The sequence below is a fragment of the Pristiophorus japonicus genome, chromosome 16, assembly GCF_044704955.1.
Source record: "Pristiophorus japonicus isolate sPriJap1 chromosome 16, sPriJap1.hap1, whole genome shotgun sequence".
Classification (NCBI taxonomy): Eukaryota; Metazoa; Chordata; class Chondrichthyes; family Pristiophoridae; genus Pristiophorus; species Pristiophorus japonicus.
In genome coordinates, this window is record NC_091992.1 from 99,007,951 (window position 1) to 99,031,970 (window position 24,020).

The 24,020-nt window shown below is 44.3% G+C and overlaps 1 protein-coding gene across 3 annotated transcripts in view; it reads right to left on the minus strand.

Moving 5' to 3' along the window:
• Positions 1-13,079: 13,079 nt before the first annotated feature.
• The window catches only part of LOC139226673 (myosin-10), a 151,815-nt gene continuing 140,874 nt past the window's right edge, over positions 13,080-24,020 (minus strand). For all 3 annotated transcript variants that reach the window (XM_070857595.1, XM_070857594.1, XM_070857593.1), the window contains 4 exons: positions 21,141-21,349; positions 19,593-19,701; positions 18,575-18,747; positions 13,080-15,010 (listed from right to left, as the gene is read on the minus strand). In XM_070857595.1, coding sequence (XP_070713696.1) covers positions 14,863-15,010; positions 18,575-18,747; positions 19,593-19,701; positions 21,141-21,349 — 639 coding nt within the window. In that variant the 3' untranslated portion in view covers positions 13,080-14,862. The remainder of the gene's footprint in view (positions 15,011-18,574; positions 18,748-19,592; positions 19,702-21,140; positions 21,350-24,020) is intronic.

The following is a 24,020-nucleotide window of genomic DNA, read 5'->3' on the forward strand; positions in this document are numbered from 1 at the left end:
ATTTAGGACCGAGATGAGGAGAAACTTCTTCACCCAGAGAGTGGTGAACCTGTGGAATTCTCTACCACAGAAAGTTGTTGAGGCCAATTCACTAAATATATTCAAAAGGGAGTTAGATGAAGTCCTTACTACTCGGGGTATCAAGGGGTATGGTGAGAAAGCAGGAAGGGGGTACTGAAGTTGCATGTTCAGCCATGAACTCATTGAATGGCGGTGCAGGCTAGAAGGGCCGAATGGCCTACTCCTGCACCTATTTTTCTATGTTTCTAGGGGCCCAAATTTCCACATGATTCGCGCCTGATTTTTAGGAGCAACTGGTGGAGAACGGACTATTTTAGAAATCGCAATTCTCCACATTTTTTTTTCTGCAGTTCTAGTCAGGTAGAACAGTTCTAGTTTAGAACAGAATTTTTTCTTCAAAAGGGGGCGTGTCCAGCCACTGACTTGAAAGTTTCCACAGTGAAAATGTACTCCAAACTAAAGTAGAATGGCGCCAGTGAAGATTTTTGTAGAACTGAAAAAACCTGTTCTACACATTAAAAAATCAGGCGCAGGTTACAAATTAGGCGTCCAGAACGAGGTGGGGGGGGGGGGAGGAGGGGGGGGGAAGGGAACTCATTAAATTCGACAATAAATCCTTATTTATACTTCTACAAATAAATCCAACAAATAAGCCAAGAAAAGATTAAATAAACCATCTTCCTACCTGTGTGAAAGTGCTTCAGCCAGGGAGAATTCTGCAGCTGTTTGTGCCGCTGAGCGAGAGAGGGAGGGAGAGAGAGAGAGAGAGAGAAGGAGGGAGGGAGAGAGGGGAGAGAGGGAGGGAGAGAGGGGAGAGAGGGAGGGAGAGAGGGGAGAGAGAGAAAGGGAGAGAGAGAGAGGGAGAGAGGGAGATGGAGAGGAGAGGAGGGGAGGGGAGGGGAGAGGGAGGGGAGGGGAGAGGGAGGGGAGAGGAGAGGGAGGGGAGGGGAGGGGAGAGGGAGGGGAGGGGAGGGGAGGGGGAGAGAGAGGGGAGGGGAGGGGAGGGGAGCGGGTGTCGGGTCGGGGGGGGGGAGAGCGGGTGTCGGGTCGGGGCGGGGGGGAGAGCGGGTGTCGGGTCGGGGCGGGGGGGAGAGCGGGTGTCGGGTCGGGGCGGGGGGGAGAGCGGGTGTCGGGTCGGGGCGGGGGGGGAGAGCGGGTGTCGGGTCGGGGCGGGGGGGGAGTGGGTCTTGGGTGTCGGTCGGGGCGGGGGGGAGCGGGTGTCGGGGGGGGGGTGAGCGGGTGTCGGGTCGGGTCTGGTCGGCGGGGGGGGGGGGGGGCGGGGAGCGAGTGTCGGGTCTGGTCGGGGGGGGGGGGGGGAAGCAGGAGCTGGCCGTGGGAGGAACCTCATTCACGCAGCCCCAGTGTGGCCATTCAGCCAGGGCTAGGGGCTGCGTGCTTCGGGCCCCTCCCACACAGTTCGGCGCCTGGAGCTACTGCACTTGCGTTCCCACTGTAGCGCGCATGTGCAGAGGTCCCGGCACTGTTTTCAGCGCCGGGACCTGGCTCCGCCCCCCCCACAGCTCGTGCTGGCTGCGCCGAGGGCCAGAGGACCTGTAAGTCGGTGGAGAATACCGAGGATTTTTTTAGGCGCCGTTTTAGGCGCGAAAAACGGGCGCCCAGCTCGGAGGGGCACCCGTTTTTTTTCTTGTGGAAACTTGGGCCCTATATTTCTATGATTCAGTTAATAATTTGGAGAAAGTTACAGATCACTTATGGAATTGCACAATCAAAATGGTAAATTCAAATCAATACTGACAAATTTAAAGTATTGCACATTGGAAGAAAAACATAATAGAAGTAGCACAATGTTCATAGTCAGACAACGTGAAGCAGCAACTAAAGTAGAGGTGCACAAGTGGAATAGTGTAATATAAATGTAGAGACATTATAATGCACTCAACAGACCACAATTGCATTTGGTTACATTTCAAAACCTATATACCTGCTTTGCAGAGGGTGGCAAAGACAGCAATAAGATTGATCTCACACGGTATATTGAATAAAAAAGCATTAGCCAAACTCTAACCAAAAATCAAAAAAAGTGAAAATGAAGATAAGCAAAAAAAACCCCAGAAGGTCAGTCAGTGTCTGTGGAGAGAACAGATAAGTTAACAATTAACAAGTTATCAAATCAGGAAAAAATGAACAAGCATTTTAATAAAGGGGAAGCCATTAAAACTTGGAAGTAGCCACAGAATGACCTGGAACATGCTTAAAAGAAAACCATGAGCTCATCATCATAGGCAGTCCCTCGAAACGAGGATCACTCGCTTCCACGCCAAAGTTCACAGGTGTTCCAATGAAGGTCCTGAACTACATCCTGAAGGGTGGAAGATGCCTGTGCGTGGATTTTTTAAACCTTGCACACCAGCCACCGCACAGGCTTGACAGAGCTAGGTCTTGGTCCAGTGACAAGGATTACCCAAGACGATTGGAGACCTGCTCTGCTGCACGGACCTAGTGCGCACACAGATCGCAGTGTAGGCTGGCCTGTGCTGCTCCTGGGCCCCGATCACATCCCTCCACAGTCTCTCGCCACTCCTGCTGTATCTGCCCACGCTCCAATCACCGACCTGGACCTTGATGACGTCACTCTTCGCTGCCGTCACAGCTCGTGCTGCTCCCAGGCTGCTGCTGGCCACTCCTTTTATGGTGTTCTCACGCAGGTCGGGGCCTCTACGCTGCTCACACAACACATCTACCAGGAGCTAGGTAGATGTTGATCTTTACACTAGACAATAGAAGCATTGAAGAAATATGCATTCGAGAAACAAAGAACAGAATAACTTTTATTTATATAGCGCCTTTAACATAGTAAAACATCCCAAGGCGCTTCGCAACAGGGTTACAAACAGATAAATTTGACACCAAGCCACAGAAGAAATTAAGGCACATGATCAAAAGCTTGTTTAAAGAGGTAGGTTTTAACGAGTGTCTTAAAGGAGGGAGAGGTAGAGAGGCGTAGAGGTTTAGAGAGGGAGTCCAGAGCTTAGGGCCCAGGCAGCTGAAGGCACGTCCACCGATGGTTGAGCAGATATAATGAGGGATGTTCAAGAGGCCAGAATTTGAGGAGCGCAGACACCTTTAGGGATTGTGAGGTTGAAAAAGATTAGAGAGAGGGAGGGGCAAGTCCATGGAGTGATTTGTAAACAAGGATGAGAATTTTGAAATCGAGCATTGTTTAACAGGGAGCCAATGTAGGTCAGGCGTGATGGGTGATCTTGACTTGGTGTGGGTTAGTACGCGGGCTGCTGAGTTTTGGATGACTTCAAGTTTACGTAGTGTGGAATGTGGAAGGCCGACCAAGAGTGAGTTGGAGTGATCAATTCTAGAGGTAACAAAGGCATGGATGAGGATTTCAGCAGAAGAGCTGAGGCAGGGGCGGAGGCGGGCAATGTTATGGAGGTGGAAAAAGGCAGTTTTAGTTACGCCGTGGATATGTGGCTGAAAACTCATTTCAGGGTCAAATATGACACCAAGGTTGTGAACAGTCTTGTTCACCCTCAGATTGATGCTAGGGAGAGGGGTGGAGTCAGTGGTTAGGGAACAGAGGTTGTGGCAGGGACCAAAGATAATGGCTTCGGTATTCCCAATATTTAATTGGAGACAATTTCTGCTCATCCAGTACTTGATGTCGGACAAGCAATCTGACAATTTAGAGACCGAACAGGGGTCGACAGAAGTGGTGGAGAGGTAGAGCTGAGTGTCGGCTGCATACATGTGGAAACTGACTCCGTGAACTAAGAGGGGGCCAAGGATAGATCTTTGGGGGACACCAGAGGTAACAATGCGGGAGTGGGAAGAGAAGCCATTGTTGGAGATTTTCTGGCTATGATTAGATAGATAAGAATGGAACCAGGCGAGTGTGTGTATCCCCCGGGATCAGTGTGTGTGTATCCCCCGGGATCAGTGTGTGTGTGTCCCCGGGATCAGTGTGTATCCCCTGGGATCAGTGTGTGTGTCCCCGGGATCAGTGTGTGTGTATCCCCCGGGATCAGTGTGTGTGTCCCCGGGATCAGTGTGTGTATCCCCCGGGATCAGTGTGTGTGTATCCCCGGGATCAGTGTGTGTGTCCCCCGGGATCAGTGTGTGTGTGTCCCCGGGATCAGTGTGTGTCCCCCGGGATCAGTGTGTGTATCCCCCGGGATTGGTGTGTGTGTCCCCCTGGATCAGTGCGTATGTCCCCCGGGATCAGTGTGTATCCCCCGGGATCAGTGTGTGTGTCCCCCGGGATCAGTGTGTGTGTCCCCCAGGATCAATGTGTTTGTCTCGCGGGATCAATGTGTGTATCCCGCTGAATCAGTGTGTGTGTCCCCCGGGATCATTGTGTGTCTCCCCCGGGATCATTGTGTGTCTCCCCCGGGATCATTGTGTGTCTCCCCCAGGATCATTGTGTGTCTCCCCCGGGATCAGTGTGTATAAAAAAGGGAAGGTGGCTCAACCGTGGCTATCTAGGGAAATCAGGGATAGTATTAAAGCCAAGGAAGTGGCATACAAATTGGCCAGAAATAGCAGCGAACCTGGGGACTGGGAGAAATTTAGAACTCAGCAGAGGAGGACAAAGGGTTTGATTAGGGCAGGGAAAATGGAGTACGAGAAGAAGCTTGCAGGGAACATTAAGGTGGATTGCAAAAGTTTCTATAGGTATGTAAAGAGAAAAAGGTTAGTAAAGACAAACATGGGTCCCCTACAGTCAGAATCAGGGGAAGTCATAACGGGGAACAAAGAAATGGCAGACCAATTGAACAAGTACTTTGGTTCGGTATTCACTAAGGAGGATACAAACAACCTTCCGGATATAAAAGGGGTCAGAGGGTCTGGTAAGGAGGGGGAACTGAGGGAAATCTTTATTAGTCGGGAAATTGTGTTGGGGAAATTGATGGGATTGAAGGCCGATAAATCCCCAGGGCCTGATGGACTGCATCCCAGAGTACTTAAGGAGGTGGCCTTGGAAATAGTGGATGCATTGACAGTCATTTTCCAACATTCCATTGACTCTGGATCAATTCCTATGGAGTGGAGGGTAGCCAATGTAACCCCACTTTTTAAAAAAGGAGGGAGAGAGAAAACAGGGAATTATAGACCGGTCAGCCTGACCTCAGTAGTGGGTAAAATGATGGAATCAATTATTAAGGATGTCATAGCAGTGCATCTGGAAAATGGTGACATGATAGGTCCAAGTCAGCATGGATTTGTGAAAGGGAAATCATGCTTGACAAATCTTCTGGAATTTTTTGAGGATGTTTCCAGTAAAGTGGACAAAGGAGAACCAGTTGATGTGGTATATTTGGACTTTCAGAAGGCTTTCGACAAGGTCCCACACAAGAGATTAATGTGCAAAGTTAAAGCACATGGGATTGGGGGTAGTGTGCTGACGTGGATTGAGAACTGGTTGTCAGACAGGAAGCAAAGAGCAGGAGTAAACGGGTACTTTTCAGAATGGCAGGCAGTGACTAGTGGGGTGCCGCAAGGTTCTGTGCTGGGGCCCCAGCTGTTTACATTGTACATTAATGATTTAGACGAGGGGATTAAATGCAGTATCTCCAAATTTGCGGATGACACTAAGTTGGGTGGCAGTGTGAGCTGCGAGGAGGATGCTATTAGGCTGCAGAGTGACTTGGATAGGTTAGGTGAGTGGGCAAATGCATGGCAGATGAAGTATAATGTGGATAAATGTGAGGTTATCCACTTTGGTGGTAAAAACAGAGAGACAGACTATTATCTGAATTGTGACAGATTAGGAAAAGGGAAGGTGCAACGAGACCTGGGTGTCATGGTACATCAGTCATTGAAGGTTGGCATGCAGGTACAGCAGGCGGTTAAGAAAGCAAATGGCATGTTGGCCTTCATAGCGAGGGGATTTGAATACAGGGGCAGGGAGGTGTTGCTACAGTTGTACAGGGCATTGGTGAGGCCACACCTGGAGTATTGTGTACAGTTTTGGTCTCCTAACTTGAGGAAGGACATTCTTGCTATTGAGGGAGTGCAGCGAAGATTCACCAGACTGATTCCCGGGATGGCGGGACTGACCTATCAAGAAAGACTGGATCAACTGGGCTTGTATTCACTGGAGTTCAGAAGAATGAGAGGGGACCTCATAGAAATGTTTAAAATTCTGACGGGTTTAGACAGGTTAGATGCAGGAAGAATGTTCCCAATGTTGGGGAAGTCCAGAACCAGGGGTCACAGTCTGAGGATAAGGGGTAAGCCATTTAGGACTGAGATGAGGAGAAACTTCTTCACCCAGAGTGGTGAACCTGTGGAATTCTCTACCACAGAAAGTAGTTGAGGCCAATTCACTAAATATATTCAAAAGGGAGTTAGATGAAGTCCTTACTACTCGGGGGGATCAAGGGTTATGGCGAGAAAGCAGGAAGGGGGTACTGAAGTTTCATGTTCAGCCATGAACTCATTGAATGGCGGTGCAGGCTAGAAGGGCTGAATGGCCTGCTCCTGCACCTATTTTCTATGTTTCTATGTTTAGTCCCACCCAGCTGGATGATGGTGATGAGGTGTTGGAGGAGGATGGAGTGGTCAACTGTGTCAAAGGCTGCAGACAGGTCCAGAAGGATGAGGAGGGATAGTTTACCTTTGTCACAGTCACAAAGGATGTCATTTGTGACTTTGATGAGAGCAGTTTCAGGACTGTGGCAGGGATGAAAGCCAGATTAAAGAGATTCAAACACTGAATTCATGGATTTGGGAGGCAAGTACTTTGGGCAGGAAAGGGAGGTTGGAGATGGGACGATAGCTAGCAAGCAAAGTGGAGTCAAGGATTGTTTTTTTGAGGGGTGATGACAGCAGATTTGAAGGAGAGGGGAACAGTACCTGAGGACAGAGAACCGTTAACAATGTCGGCTAACATGGAAGCCAGAAAATGAAGTTGGGTGGTCAGCAGTTTAGTGGGAATAGGGTCAAGAGAGCAGGAAGTGGGTCTCATGGATAAGATGAGTTTGGAGAGATTAAGAGGGGAGATCAAAGAGAAACTAGAAAAAGATTAGTTTAGGGCTAGGGCAGGTGGGAGCCTTAGATGAAGTTTGGCCCAGTGGGCCAGGTGAAGGAAGGGAACTCGCAGAGGCAGCTGATCGATGGTCTCAATCTTTGATACAAAGAAGTCCATGAGCTCCTCACACTTGTTGGAGGGGAGTGTGGTGGAGACAGGGGAAGAGGGATTTAAGGAGACAGTTAACAGTAGAGAATAGTAGCCTAGGTTATTTTTGCAATCCAGAATGATCCTGGAATAATGAGCAGTTTTTGTAGACAAGAGTAAGAACTGATAGTATTTTATGTGGTCGAGCCAGATCTGGCTGTCAATGGCTAAACCAGTTGTCCTCCACATCCATTCAAGTCTATGCCCTTTTGACTTGAGGGAGCGAAGATGAGAACTGTACCAAGGCGAACGGCTAAGACATCAAAGGTGGTAGTGAGAGTGTGATTGAGCAGATCAGTGTCTGAAGAAATGTCATTGTTAAAAGAGGGCCAAAGGTTGAACAGTTGCGAGTTGATAAGTGCAGTTGTAATAGAATTTGGAGAGTTTTTTTTTCAGGGGCAGGTGCAGAAGGAAGTAGGTTTGGATTGGGGAAAAGGAATGTGGGTCGAGAGCAATATAAGGAAATGGTCAGAGATGGCTTTATCTTTAATTGATACGGTTTAAATCGCAAGGCCACGAGAGATGGCAAGGTCAAGGGGGTGGCCGTGAATATGGGTTGAGGAATTTACATGAAGGGAGAGATTAAGGGAGGAGAGGAGGATAGTGAATTCAGAGAAGAGAGAACAAGATGTGTTGAGATGAAGGTTGAAATCACCGAGGATGAGAAGTTGCTCGATGCAAAGGCTGAGGGAGGAAAGCAGTGAGGCTATATCCGTGATAATATTTTTATATTTGGATGGGCGGTAGAGAACAAGAATTTTGAATGAGAGGGTAGAGGGGTGGAATAAAACGAGATGTTCAAAAGATGAGACACAGAAATTTACAGCGCAGGAGGAGGCCATTTCGTCCCATCGTGTCCGCGCCAGCCGACAAAGAGCCGCACGGCCCTTGGTCAGCAGCCCTGAAGGTTACATATAAACCCATGAACAATGAAGGAAAGGTAAAGAGTACCCAGTCCAACCAGTACGTCCCACACAACTACGACACCCTTTACACTAAAACATTCTACACTCTGCCCCAACTGGAGCCATGTGATCTCCTGGGAGAGGCAAAAGCCAGATAAAAAACCCAGGCCAATTGGGGAAAAAGAAATTCTGGGAAAATTCCTCTCCAACCCAGTCCAAATCACCCTGGCCATATTCGATTCCCGACAGTAGTTACCATCGTGTCTATGCCAGCCAACAAGAGGTTCTCCAATCTAATCCCAATTACCAGCTCTAGGTCTGTAACCTTGCAGGTTACGGCACTTTAAGTGCCCATCCAAGCACCTTTTAAATGGGACGAGTGTTTCTGCATCCACCATCCTTCCAGGCAGAGAGTTCCAGATCTCCACAATCCTTTGCGTGAAGCACCCCCTCAAAACCTTCCAATTATGCCCCCTCTTAATTGAAAGTGGCGGAGAAGAAGACAGACCAAGATATGATTTAGTGAGCTGTACCATCACGGCAGTCTGAGCAGGGCAAGTGGTAGAAGGTATAATCGGGAGGGGAGGCTTTGATTAGAGGAACTGTGTCATTATCCTTCAGCCAAGTTTCCGTTCGTACCACAATGTCAATGCATTCATCCATAAGTTCATATATGGCAAGGGCCTTGTTTGAAAGTGAACAGATATTTTGTAAGGAGATTGAGAAAATGCGTGATGGCTGATCACGGACCAGAATACACACGGTCATTGGTTGGAGGAATGAGTTGCACGGGGAGGAGATTTGTAAGGTTAGCCTTCCCAGGGCAAGCTGGGCGGTAAGATCAGTGAGAGATTAGGATGAGACAGTTGGGTTGCTGCTTGTGAGGAGACAGCGACAAGTGCCACGGTGGGCCCTTTGTAGAATGCCAAGAGAGGCAGAGGGGAAAGCTGCAGGCTTGTCTAGAAGGGAGTCAAGCCTGGGGTGGTAACAGGAGTAGGAAGGTTGAAGAGTAATGAATTCTATGTGTAAGGATTTTGAAGGACAGACTATATGAGAGCGGGTAGATGAGAGGTGGCGTGTCGACATTAGATATTGACCAGGGAGGGAGAGAGAGAAAAAGAAACTGGAGCAGGAAGTGTAAAAAGTCAATGGCTCTGGTCTGAAGCAGCAGCCAAAATGCACACACACGAATAGATACAAGCAAGTGAGAAATTCAATTTCCATGGTAAATAGAGTAAGGATTCTACAGTAGTAGCAGTAAATCAAGATTGATTATTGTATATATTTAATATCAAAGTTAAAATTAGAATATCAATTGAAGCAAATTAAATATTAAGCTGTCTTTAAAATTAATTCCCTGGTGTGGGCCTGTTTATCTTGCCCAGTCTCTCTTCAGGGCCAGTAGACCCCACCTTATTTTCTCCAATTTTGACAGACCCTTGTGGGGGGGGGTACAAGAATGCAATTCGCCCAAAATCAGCCAAACTTGTGTAAAAGATTAAGGAATTTCAAGAGCAAGTTACACCCAGCGCAAATCAAGTTTCCCTTATCTTTTACGCTGGTTTTCAAAAACATTGCTTTGGAAGCCTGCCTGCCCCCAAATCAAATAAATCAACATGGTGAATTTCCACTAATTGCACCCATTTGCAGTCCTTCCAGGAGGCTCTTCAAATTAAACCCTCATTTAGGTACAAAGTTTAATTGTTTTATTAAAAAATATTTAATTTGAGAAACTGACTAATGTACACCACTGAAACTAAAATGGTTCTCTAGTTTTTCTTTGTCATTTTCAGTGATTTAAAATATCAGATTACTCACAGGTGGTGGGATGGATTGGACACAGATTAAAAATGCTTATTTTTTGTGATAACCCAATTTCAGCTGCATTAATAAAACTGCACCAGGTTACCACTTCAATATATCAAAGAATATTTTTTTTAATGTCAGGGAAAAAAAAACACAAGTACATTCTAAACACTGTCAAATTGCGCTGGTTCAGGGCAGATTTTACATTAGTGATTATCCAATTGAGTTTGAGCAGAAACTCTAGCCACAAAATCAATTTGAAAAACTAGTGCAATTAATTCCGAGCACAATGTGTGCCCAGATTGGGTCCAAAGCAGAAACTCAACCCCCAGATCGATTTTCAATGTAGTTTATTGCTTCCTTGGGTTGCAGCCATTGCGGTTTCTTGGTTTCTCTAAATTTTTGAAATACTCCATTTTCCATTGTAAACATCTGTTGCCATCTCCCATTTCTCTTCATTTAAGCCAGTTTATTAAGCAGGTTAACCCACCAATAATTTCCCTCATTCAGATTCCATTAAAATGCTCGTAGCTTGCAATTCTAACAAAGATCTGTATGTCTGAAGCGTTCACTTTGACAAGCTCAAGTTCTACAATCTAGAAAGGTTAAGGGAATCTTAGTTATACCGAAGACACTAAAATACAGAGCTGAGTCGTCAAAATAACTTTAGGCTCATGTATAAAGTCTATGTTTTTATTGGATTCAATTTGCTGATGCAGATCAATCAGTGTCCAGATTTAGAATTAAACAGCAAAGAGTAAACAATGCTGGGAACAGACTTCTCGCAAGCTTCCAGCTCCACAATATTCAAACGCAGAACCCAGCAAATAAAAACTGGAATTGCAATTAGGACTGAATTGCTTAGGCATCAAGGCTCAGCTCAATTGCCAGCACTCAAGGCCACAGTTTAATCAGTTTTGGGATTAAAGGCTATAACCCCAAGTAAAACTCGAGATAAAGCAATTTCTTTTTACTCAATGCAGAGCTAAATTTCTATTTCACATAGCTTAATGTTTACTTTTTGCTCAAGGGAAGAATGCTGCCGATCATCTCTATGCAGCACTGAATTAAATTCACAGAACCTTCAATTAGGTTCTCTTTCAAAACCAATGTGCAGAGTGGCTCAATGAAATATTTTATCTAAATTCATTACTCTAAGTTTTGTCAGTTCAGTTTTTTCCTGAAGACAGCAACTCATGCAGGAATACAATTGCACAGGCGTAGGCAGCTGCTCATTAACCTTACCCCAATAGACATTCCCCATTCATAGGGCTGGACAATGGCTGGCTGTTCATACATAACGGGAGTGTAACAAGAGAGTCTGACTTTGCCCTTTGCCAACACCCACACCAACATGCGTCACGTCACCAGAGCACAATCGGGAGTGGGAACTCTGGCTGATTTTTCTTCTCACTTTCGGAACACCGTTGCCAAGCTACCACCTCCACCACAGTTCTGGTCAAAATCAATCAATTAACTTTGTACCGAGCAAGGATCATTGGGGGACCCTGCTGACCTGTGCACCTCATTTATCCCACTAATCCACCAGGGAACACTACTTAGAAACAAGAGCAAATGGAGTGCATTTTATCCCTGGAGATAGTGTTAATGCCAAGAGTAGAGTCTCTGTTGAAATACTGGGACACAAGCCAGTCAGGACATGGTGCAACAAAACACATGTTTTTAAATATGAAGGAGGAGGAAAATAGTCTTCATATCTATTCTGTAGGAGAATGATAGTCTTTTCTATGGACTGGTAGCTTCATTGGGGGTCAAGTTTCAGCTAGAGTTGCTCCTGTTTTTTTGGAACAATTAGTTTAGAATGGAGTATCTTAGAAATTGCAATTCTCAGCCTTTAGTTTGCTCCAGTTTGTGAGTTAGAATAGTTTCATTTTAGAACAGATTTTTTTTCCCCAAAAGGGGGCATGTCCAGCCACTTACACCTGTTTTGCAAGTTTAGGCAGTGAAAGCTTACTCCATTCTCAGTTAGTTTGAAGTGTAGATTTTTGTACGCTCAGAAAAACCTTGTCGACACTTAGAAATCAGGCGTAAGGGAGAGATGGAGGCTTTTTTTTGGGGGGGGGGGGGGTTGTTGTTTACAAACAAGACAGACATCACTTACAAATAAAGAGCCATCAATAATAAATGATAAACCAACCAATAAAATCAAAAAAAATTAAAAAATTAAGTTTCTACTCACCGCCTGCAGCACCGGAGCCCCCCAGTGTGTGTCTGTCAGTGTCTCTCTCTCTCTCTCGTTTGACAGTGCAAGGAGGGGAGGAGTGGAGAGAGGGGGGCCAGGGGGAGGCTGAAAGGGCCCAGCCGATGAGAGAAAGCCAGGCCGAAGACTTCGGTGGGGCCTGCCCACCCGGCATCTTGTGGGGGCGGGCCCTGCCCAAAGACATGGGAGGAGAGGGTGGGGAGGAGCATGTGCGCGCATGCGCAGGAGCGCGCTGGACCGGGAGCGGGAGGAGGCCAGACTGGGAGCTGAACTGGGGGGGGGGGGGGGGGGGCGGGAGCGTTGGGTGGGAGCCAGAGCAAGAGCTGAAGAGGGAGGTCCAGTCCGATCTTCGCCACCCTAGTGAGCCCATTCGGCCAGGGATAGGGGTGGTGTGCTTTGGGCCCCTCCCACAGCCTTGGGCGTCTGGAGCAACTGCACATGCACGTGCGCCCCCCCCAAGCATTGTTTTCAGCAGCGTGACCTGGCTCCGCCCCCCAGCTTGTGCTGCGCCATGCAGAGGGCCTGGAACGTTACCTTGATATTCTCCCTGCTGCTGTAAGCTTTAGGCACGGTTGAGTGCGGAAATCAGGCGTGGCTGCACTGTTCTAGGCGCGGCCCGAAACTTGACCCCAATTAGGTGGACTATTTTATAGGAGAGATAACTCATTTATTGTACCTCCTATTTGCCCTCATTTAAATTCAAAATTTCAGATTTTAAAATTAAATCTAAATTTTACACATGGGTATTTTTTTTAAGGGGACAGGGGTTGCAATATAGTAACTAGGCTACAAAGATAGGTATGCAGTAGGGCTGAAATCTCCATAATCTTCAATGTGTCAAGTATTGGCAACATCAACTCACTACTTTTACACATACTTTAAAAAAAATACAATTAACCAGAATTATTGAAAGCTGCAAAAGACAGCCAAACAGGTAAAAGTTGTTAAATCTGAAAGTATAGCACAGAACAAAATGTTGCATTTAATAAGTTTGTATTTTTATTTTAAAAAATGTGTTGCTTCCAAAGGAATCTTTATTGAATGGTATAGCTGTCCAGAAATACAGGTATACAAAGGTGAGAATGACAGCACCTGGCAGTCAACAGCCAGTACAGTAAAAATACTTCAAACAGATGGTAAAGCTTTAAACCAGAAGAAATTGAGAAATTCTTGCTTGGTACAGAAGGCTCAAGGTACATATTCGATAACACTGAGTTGAACCCCGATATAATGTTCTGATCACAGGGGTCTCAAGGCATGAAGCACAGATGCAGGTAATATACAAGACCATTTTAATGGTTACATACTCAGCATAATTGTACTACATCAGTTTCAACTGTGATGCTTGCTCTTGTAATCAAAATTCTAAGCCGTGTCTAAGGCACTTTCTGAAATCTCTGTTCAGATGCAACTCTGGTTAGAACAAAGTTTGATGAATCTATTTTTACAATTTTGAATCATGCAACATCTGGTAGCTTATGGAGACCCGTTGCAAATATTTCATGGATTTCCAAAGACCAAGTGTACATCATCTCAGCTAAAAAAGTGTCTTTTGGGATGCTGAAAAACAATTTGGAAGTAGAAGTAATGTGGAATATAATTGTGGGATTGCAGCTAACCAGAATGTTGTCTTAATGTTCATCAGTGCTTAAAAAGGTCTTGAATGGTACAATACAAAAAGGCCGATACCATTATACAGCTGGGTCCTTCCTATCCACATTCAAAAGGGTAAAATGGTTATCACCATCAGCAAGTGTTTGAAATACTGATGTCCACTATTGTAAGGCAATGAAAGCAGCTATATGAGAAAACAATAGTAACAGAATAGTTCAAACACCATAACATTTGAAGTACAACATGCTGACTTCCAGTATAGCTAAACAATAGTTGTGCTTACTTCAAAATGATGTGCAAATTATCTGAACACCAAGGAGCATTGCTACCTTTAAGTCCCCCCTAGCAATTTGAAGAAAGAAAATTGGTTTTAAGTTCCCAAAAAGGGTATCGAGTGACATGAGTGAATGCATATTATAAACCATGATACAATTAAGTGAATGAAGTTACATCGCATAACTGATGGTATTTCAAGGATATTTGTGATTAGCTAAATTTGGGTTATTTACTATCCTGTTTAGGATCTGTAATCACTGGTTACTCAAAATAGGTTGGCACTAATACAATCTGGGTCAGTCCTTGCATTTAACAATATACTCAAGCTAATCAGATACTGCGGTCCCGATAGAGAAATTGAAATAAGTCTATCATTATAAAACTTGCTTACACAGATCCAACAATGGTCAGTTTGGTCTTTATGCAGCAGTCAGCTGCAGACTAACATGATAAATTCTATGCCATTGTCCACAAAATTATATATGGAAATACATGTTTATTTGTACATGTAGCATGCATAGTAATACACAAAACTCCTCCCAATCCCACCCTAATGTCGTCTGGAATTTAATCAGGTTTCCAGAGAAAACCAAATTCAGGTGTTTTCCAGCAGTCAAAATGTGCTCAAATTAGTACATCAAAGTCATTTTAGGAAAGCCATTGTATGGATACAATTTGCAGGGTGCAATATGTTGAGACAAAAGAAAATTATGCAAGAGGACAACAGCTTGTATGATTTTATAACTTGCCAGTTTTTTTTTCCCATTAAAAAAGGTAGGAGAGAATCAGAAGTCATGTGTTCAGAAATCATTTTTTCCTCAGAGGCTCTAATCAGAGAAGGACATGCCAATGCTGATCATGAAATGGCTCTATTCTCCCTGGCTGGTGTGTGTTTCATTGAGATCACCCCCTTTACTGTCAATGTCATCATCAGAGAGTTCAAGAGCAGTGCCCTCCAGCTGCAGTGCACGTCTTCCTGTTCGACTGGTCGTAAACGTCAGAGCACTACCGCCTCTCCTAAAGAGATGGAGCAGAAGCTGTAAATAACTCATTGCTAAATATTACACATCAGTGGTGCGTAATTGCAGCACCCATTTTCTGTTGGACTTGGTAGTAAACCAGACATAACAGCAAATTGTTATTGGTATAGAGATAGATATCAAAGAGATCGTCAGAGTTTTGGATCCATCTATTTGACGTGCCACATTTCAAACTGGCAAAAGTGAAATACAACCTGGTTGAGGGATTTAGCTTTTACAATGTTAAATAATGACCAGGTTTATACCGTAAAAAGCAGGGGACAGAGTGGTACTGGGGTTTAGCAGATAAGTTCTTTCATCTTTGGAACATAGGCGAGATACCTGCTCAGATCAATGGGATGAAAATCTCCATATTGCTTGCAATAACCCTTTTCTGTGCAAGTTTAGCTAATTCTAGTGGCTGTGGATCAGCACTTCATTGCTGATATACTTGGCACAAAATTAGCAATCACATTCAAATAGATTGTAAAATGGCTGGCTAGGGGAAATGAAAGTGCTACATGTTGGGTTCAAGTTGAAGAAACCTCTATTTCCGTTGACCATTTTATAACTTGACCAAATACCAACATTGAAAAAGGGCAATATTTCCTCGTGTACATTTGTCCCAAAGCACCAAAAATTGGAGGGGTGGGGGCTGAAAGACTAAATACACAATACCATGTGCAGTGTACAAATAGCTCTAGTCAGGGTGTGGTTGTATGAGAGCTTCTGGTCCTACTTGCCAAGAGAGTCACTCCAAATTGATTGGAAATAAAAAAAAAGGTACATGTGGTGAAAACTAGCTTTTAATGATATACAGAGACAGCAGTTTAGTGGCGACCCAGCCACTAACAAAGTCAACAATATCACTAACTGCTCAATAATTAATTGAGCAACATAGTCCCAAACCACAGGCGCCCCCCCCCAGGCTCAATCACTAGATCACAGAGTTAACTGATCTCAATCTTTGGAGAGTTGGAAGAGTTGAGAGAAGTTGGAAGGGGGGGGGGGGGGGAAGGAAAGATAGGATACAGAAAAAAAAAGTTTCCAGTCCTGCTACAAAGCAAAGAAAGACTTGCATTTATATAACTCCTTTCGCAACCTCAGGATGTCACAAAAGGCTTTACAGCTAATATAGAAACATAGAAAACATAGAAAGTAGGTGCAGGAATAGGCCATCCGGCCCTTCGAGCCTGCACCACCATTCAATATCATGGCTGATCATTCCTTCAGTACCCCATTCCTGCTTTCTCTCCATACCCCTTGATCCCTTTAGCCGCAAGGGCCATATCGAACTCCCTCTTGAATATATCCGATGAACTGGCATCAACTCTGCGGTAGGGAATTCCATAGGTTAACTACTCAGTGAAGAAGTTCCTCCTCATCTCACTCCAAAATGGCTTACCCCTTATCCTAAGACTATGTCCCCTGGTTCTGGACTTCCCCAACATCAGGAACATTCTTCCTGCATCTAACCTGTCTAGTCCCGTCGGAATTTTATATGTTTCTATGAGATCCCCTCTCATCCTTCTAAACTCCAGTGAATACAGGCCCAGTCAATCCAGTCTCTCATGTGTCAGTCCTGCCATCCCAGGAATCAGTCTGGTGAACCTCCGCTGCACTCCCTTAATAGCAAGAACGTCCTTCCTCAGATTAGGAGACCAAAACTGAACACAATATTCCAGATGGGGCCTCACCAAGGCCCTGTACAACTGCAGTAAGACTTCCCTGCTGCTATACTCAAATCCCCTTGCTATGAAAACCAACATACCATTAGCCTTCTTCACCGCCTGCTGTACTTGCATGCCAACCTTCAATGACTGATGAATCCTGACACCCAGGTCTCACTGCACCTCCCCTTTTCCTAATCTGCTGCCATTCAGATAATATTCTGCCTTTGTGTTTTTGCCCCCAAAGTGGATAACCTCACATTTATCCACATTATACTGTATCTGCCCACTTAAAGTACTTTTGAAATGCAGTCAACGTGGCATCCTATTGTGTACAACAAGCTCCCACAAACATAATGACCAGATAATCCTGGTGTTGTTGATTCAGGGATAAATATTGGCCTGGATACCAGGAATAACTTTCCTGCTCTTCGAAATAGTGCCATGGGATCTTTTACATCTACCCAGGAGTAGAAACATAGAAAATAGGTGCAGGAGTAGGCCATTCGGCCCTTCTAGCCTGCACCGCCATTCAATGAGTTCATGGCTGAACATTCAACTTCAGTACCCCATTCCTGCTTTCTCGCCATACCCCTTGATCCCCCTAGTAGTAAGGACCTCATCTAACTCCTTTTTGAATATATTTAGTGAATTGGCCTCAACAACTTTCTGTGGTAGAGAATTCCACAGGTTCACCACTCTCTGGGTGAAGAAGTTCCTCCGCATCTCGGTCCTAAATGGCTTACCCCTTATCCTTAGACTGTGACCTCTGGTTCTGGACTTCCCCAACATTGGGAACATTCTTCCTGCATCTAACCTGTCTAACCCCGTCAGAATTTTAAATGTTTCTATGAGGTCCCCTCTCATTCTTCTGAACTCCAGTGAATACAAGCCCAGTTGATCCAGTCTTTCTTGATAGGTCAGTCCCGCCATCCCGAGAATCAGTCTGGTGAACCTTCGCTGCACTCCCTCAATAGCAAGAATGTCCTTCCTCAGGTTAGGAGACCAAAACTGTACACAATACTTCAGGTGTGGCCTCACCAATGCCCTGTACAACTGTAGCAACACCTCCCTGCCCCTGTACTCAAATCCCCTTGCTATGAAGGCCAACATGCCATTTGCTTTCTTAACCGCCTGCTGCACCTGCATGCCAACCTTCAATGACTGATGTACCATGACACCCAGGTCTCTTTGCACCTCTCCTTTTCCTAATCTGTCACCATTCAGATAATAGTCTGTCTCTCTGTTTTTACCACCAAAGTGGATAACCTCACATTTATCCACATTATACTTCATCTGCCATGCATTTGCCCACTCACCTAACCTATCCAAGTCGCTCTGCAGCCTCACAGCATCCTCCTCGCAGCTCACACTGCCACCCAACTTAGTGTCATCCGCAAATTTGGAGATACTACATTTAATCCCCTCATCTAAATCATTAATGTAGTGTAAACAGCTGGGGCCCCAGCACAGAACCTTGCGGTACCCCACTAGTCACTGCCTGCCATTCTGAAAAGTAGACATGCCTCAGTTTAATGTCTCATCCGAAAGATGGCCAATGTGTAGCTATCAGGTGAAGACCCAATCAGAAGGGAGCACTTAGTCTCCCACTCTGTCTGCTAACACTCACTCCTATATTAATGGCCTTATACATAATGGGAACTCAGCTAGATGCTGGAGAGGTGCCAGCCACTAAACTGTATCCAAATACCAGGCAACAGCCTCAGGAAGGGAACACAAAGGAAAGGTGTTAAGAAAAAAAACACAATTGGGAAGTCTCTGTGTAGAAAAATGTGGTTAAGCAGTGTGATCCTAACTTCATCTGGAACTCGTATAGCTCTTTGAAAAGAAATCTATTTTTAAATACAATCTTTGAATACAACCAGCACTACCTGAGCCTGCTCTTCAGAGTGTTGACCTCACGATTCATAGCCTCAGCAGTCTCTGTGGTATCATCCAACTCCCGCTGAAGTTTCCGGCGGGCTGCGTTAGCACGTGTAGCCTCCTCTTCTGCCTCCTCCAGCTGTCGTTTGAGTTGTTTCATGCGCGAGTTAGACTTCTCCACCTGGAGAAAATATTTTTAAAAAGTAATCAGGTATTGACTAAAAATATACATTTCTATTGCTAACGAAGTAAAATAGCAGCCCTTCATTATTTTCTGTAGTCCAATTATTCCTGATGCTTCCAAGTGTGAAAAGTAGAAGGATGTGACTTTCATGGGGTAGTTTTAAGCTGCTGAACTCAGCATTAATGGGGTGGTAAATACCTCTATAGGCCAGTAAACTTACTGCAGCTCCAGCCAAAAGTACTTCTAAAAAGCCCATCCAGTGTGTGGCTGGACCACCCACCTGTAGGTGCGAATATGATACAAAGCGAGGTCCTATGATGCATTGCAATTTTAAGGAACGTGGGGAGTCTGCCTCTATATGGTGGAGTCAAGCAGCTTAACCAGCAGTCCTTAATCAGACCATTGCTGGCTGCTCCAAGACTTTTTCTAAGTTAGATTTTTGTGGAACCAGAAGGTTCCAGAGCCAGCTGGCAGAGTCCACTGCCCAAAAATGAAAATCCACCCCCATAGATCTAACACAGTTGGGCTTCACTGTGTAGTATTATCCATTTTCTTGCAAGATTAAATGGGGGTCAGTTTAAACCTTTGATAAGTGGATAAGCAGATTGGATTGGCCACTCATTACACAAGTTCAGCAAGTCTAACTGGACTTGGGTGTGGAACTTAAAATATTTGCCTGAACACCTATAAGGCTGTCAAAATACCACTGCAAGATGGTGGGTAGACTGCAGGAAGTGCATCTTTTAATAGAAGTTAACTTTTTACTTTATATGATCAGATAAGGGGAACAATATTCTACATTGAAGTTATTTTTTCAGAAATACCAGAGAATGAAAAGCTACCTGTTCTTTGTACTGATCAGCATGTCTGCGTTCATCTTCAACCTGCATGTACACCTCCTTTAGTTTCTTTTCTGTGCGACGCACCAGCTTGTTGGCTGCTGCTCGCTCTCTGTAAAAACAAAGTCACCAGTCTAAAAACAATGAAAGCTAGAAGATTGTGATCTAGATATATCCCCAAAAGACAAAATCAAATTGGCACAAATACTAGCAATTACCAATGTGTCTGACAAGTGCTGATACATAGTTATGGAAGCAGAGACACATCACGCAATTGTAGCACCTGGTCAAATCTGATCCCGGTATAAATTAGACAGCTCACAAATACAAAAAAAAAAGATACTGAACAAAACAACCAAATTTGTACAACATGCTCAGGGGCACATACATCTTGCAGATTGAAAAAATAAAAATCATATTGCAAAGCACATTGCTTATATTATTTGGTCAGAATGCAGATTATGGATGAAGGAAATGTCTAACGTTTTACTGTACCACCATATCACCGAGGGGGAAAAAAGATGACAATTACTAGGATGAGTAAACTGGGCCTGTTCAAGGTGATGCTCTTTCAACAACAGCAATAAAGCTAAATTATCCCATCTTGATTACATTTATATTTAATTTGAAAGATTTCTACTCATTAAAAATTCAAGAAAGCAAATTTCAAAAACGAATACTTTTAACTGTTGCATACAGCACTCTGCATTCTAATTTGAATACACATTACCAATTGTTAGAACATGGGCACCAATAGAGATTTTTAAACTGTCCAGAATGCAGTGTTTTCTGGAACATACTCTACCACACTGGAATGAACAGAAACGTGAAATGCAATAGGCTTGAGTGATGAAAGATTGTCTATTGTCTATGTTACACTCTTATTTTGTAGCTGCACAGATACTCTCCAATATCACAATGTACTGTGGTGATGCTATTCCCCCCCCCACCCATACTGAACCAGACAGATAAAAATCAAAGTGGTAATTCTGGTAGGTGATGTCACATTTTGTTTGAAAAATTACATTTTTAAAATTAAATGCCTCCCACCGGCTGTCTGTTAACAATGAGCATTGCTAACATCGGTGAACATACTGAGCCCTGAGCAGCTACAGATGCTGCTTCAATCATTTTAATTAATTTTAATTTACCCCATTCCATTATCAGATATAATCACCAATCCAATGTTATTGCTGAAATGACAATGCAGCTGGATTGATGAGATGATCAGAATATTTTTTTCCTTGGATAAAGGAAACTGTACATGTTAATTTCCTTTTTCATAAACACGTAACTGAATTGGGGCTCATTTAGCAAGGCCACCAGTGAACAGATCAGAATATAAAAAAGTGAACTTGAAGCAATTAGAATGCATTTATAACAGGAATACAGGCCTGTGGAAAAAGCCCTGGAGGGATTCAAAAAGCACAAACACTTTCTGGTGTTAGTAGCACAAGGAACTTGGCCCACCTAAAATGATTATTTAAAAATGAAACTGGCAGGAACTAAGCATAAACTGCTTCATATACATTTAATACATAGTGGCTTTACTTTGCTTCCTGCTCGAGTTGCTCTTCGAGCTGTGCGATCTTTGCCTCCAGTGCAGAAATTGTTGACTTGAACTTGGACTTGACTGATCCCTCCAACTCCTGCAGCTTGGCTTTCAGTTCTTTATTCTGACGCTCAAGTTGTTGCCGTGCATTTTCACTCTTCTGGCCAGCACTACGCTCGCTGGCAAGCTCCGAATTCAGAGTTTCAACCTGCCAAGAAGAAAGTTGAACCAGAATAGGTCATGTCAGAAATCTAGGACTGTTTTTTTTTTTTAAAAAAATGACCGGCGAGTATTTCTCCAATACTCTGGCTTTAACTAATGATCTCCGGTGTAATTTGGTACCATTTCCTCAGCCAACACTAAAAAAAAATACACAGCAGAGTTAATAAATTAAAAAGTCAGGCATTAGAGCTAGGAAAGAATTAGTGTACAGTATTTTTGCAACCTTAGATTTATTAGAGTGCTGATCCAGCAAATTCAGGAAGTACCCTTGTATTCTGAGGTGATTGGAGAACTATGCACCACTCTTAGGGGTCAAATTTCAGCCCGAGTTGCTCTTGTTTTTTTGGAGCAACTAGTTTAGAATGGAGTATCTTAGAAATTGCAATTCTCAGCCTTTAGTTTGCTCCAGTTCTAGTGAGTTAGAACAGTTTCATTTTAGAACTGATTTTTTTTTCCCCCAAAAGGGGGTTTTGTCCAGCCACTTATGCCTGTTTTGCATGTTTAGGCAGCAAAAACTTACTCCATTCCAAGTTAACTTGAAGTGTAGATTTTTGTACGCTCAGAAAAACCTCGCCTACATTTAGAAATCAGGCGTGTGGAACGCAAGATTGGGGGGGGGGGGGGGGTTTACAAACATTAAACACTTCACTTTTACAAATAAAGAATAATAAATGATAAATCAATAAATAAACCAAGAAATGAATCCAAATAAATTTTAAAAATTAAAAATTTCTACTCACCTACTGCAGCACGGGGAAAAGGGGGGGGAAGGAGGAGAAGATGAAGATGGAGGGGGATAGAAAGAGAGAGATGATGCCAGGCCCCGCCCAGGACTTTAGGCGGGGCCCGCAGGCATGCCGATGCCAGGCTGCCGACGCTGCTGACTCTTTGGGCGGGGCCCGCCCCCAGCAAGAGGCCGGGCGGGCAGGCCCAGCCACCGAGGTAAGATGCGCAGGCCACTCGGCCGGGGATAGGGGCGACGTCCCTTCGGCCTGGGATAGGGTCGTCGCCCCGGAGACAGGACGCTGGGAGCTGCTGCACACATGCTCCGCCCCCAGCAGCTCCTGCTGCGCAGCGCAGAGGTGGAAATGGACCTACAGCTATCGGAGAATCGAGGGGTAAGTATGTGGCGCAAATTTTGTTCTATAAATTAGGCAGGCCTCTCCGATGTGCGCCATTCTAGCGGGCTGCCGAAACTTGATGCCTTACTTTCATTTTACAAGTTGCTCTGAAATTTTCAAGTTTAAAAAAAGGCAGCTCATGGAATAAAGCAGTATTGCACCTCTTCAGCATCAAGAGCCAATGACTAAATATATGGATTTTAAAACCCAAAGTGCAATGAAACAAACTTCAGAATTCCTACTGCAGTAAAGGATTTCTAAAGTTACCATGTTGAACAACATTCTGAACAACTTTTCTTTAATTCCCAATACAGTCCAGTATATACATCTTTTACACAATAATCTGCAGGCTTATAATACCTTTTATAGGTACAAAAGTGAAGCCAAATCCTTTGACCTAGCAATAAACTGCTGTGCACAGCTGAAATCAGTGGATAACTAAATAAGGAAGCCTGAAAGGAGAGAAAGCAATGCAACCCACTGAGCTCATTTCTTAGACCCAAAAAACTGCACTTGATCACAAAAGCTATCTTATTGATTGATCACTTGATGAAAGATGCTGGCAAGATTTGCCTCAAGTAAAACTCCAGTGTATGTAACCAACTTTGCATAAAACATCCAGGCCAGTTGGGAAATGGGTCCCGACAGCTGAAATGTGTGTTACTAAGCAGGGATGCCTCCAAAGTTTTTGGTGTGCTCCTTTTAGTATGTGGAGGTTGCAAGATGAATAGGAATTCAGCCCACATAAAAGAGGGGATGAAGGTTTGATGGGGGACTGGATAGTGTAACTGGTTTGCACACTGGCCTTTCACCTGCTCAGGGCATTCAAAGTAACACTTGGGGTTGCATTACCATAGCTACACTTTAAGGAATTAATAAAGAGGGCTTCAGGGACTTGAAACATCTGACCTGACAATCACAGTCTTAACTCGGAATTATTGCTTTTGGGAGATTTGAAAAAAATTATCCATTCCCCAGATAACAAACAAATGCAGAATGTTTGAATTAGGTGCTTAAACGGTTCTGAGCTGCAGAAGTCAGCAGCCCAAGCATCCCACTAAAGCCAATATAAAAGCAGCTACTGAAGAGGAACTTTGTGCATTGGTGGCTGTACTGCACTTCAGTGCAACACTACAAAGAACTCCTAAATGTTCATGTAATTGTATCCAGAACCTTAACAGCATGACATGTGGTGACAAAAGGTCATTGCACAGTTTCTCCACAGAAACACTCAGCAAGTGGGAGACACAATGGTTTTCAGGATTCAGTAACAGAAATGAATACTTGGTGAAACTCCTTCAGTGCCTTTGTTGAGAAGTTGTAGCTACTTCATTGAAGTGAACAGTCATTTACTAATTCCACTTGTATAATTACTGGTTCTAAATTTCCACTGTGCAAGCTGCTCAACAAATATTATGCAGAATTATCACCGTTACATGATTCATAAGGTAGCAAAAATGCTAAATAAAATGCCATCAAGGAGGCAACGTTTTCAAAACTAAAACACTGATTGCATCACTAATGTTTTCAATGGGA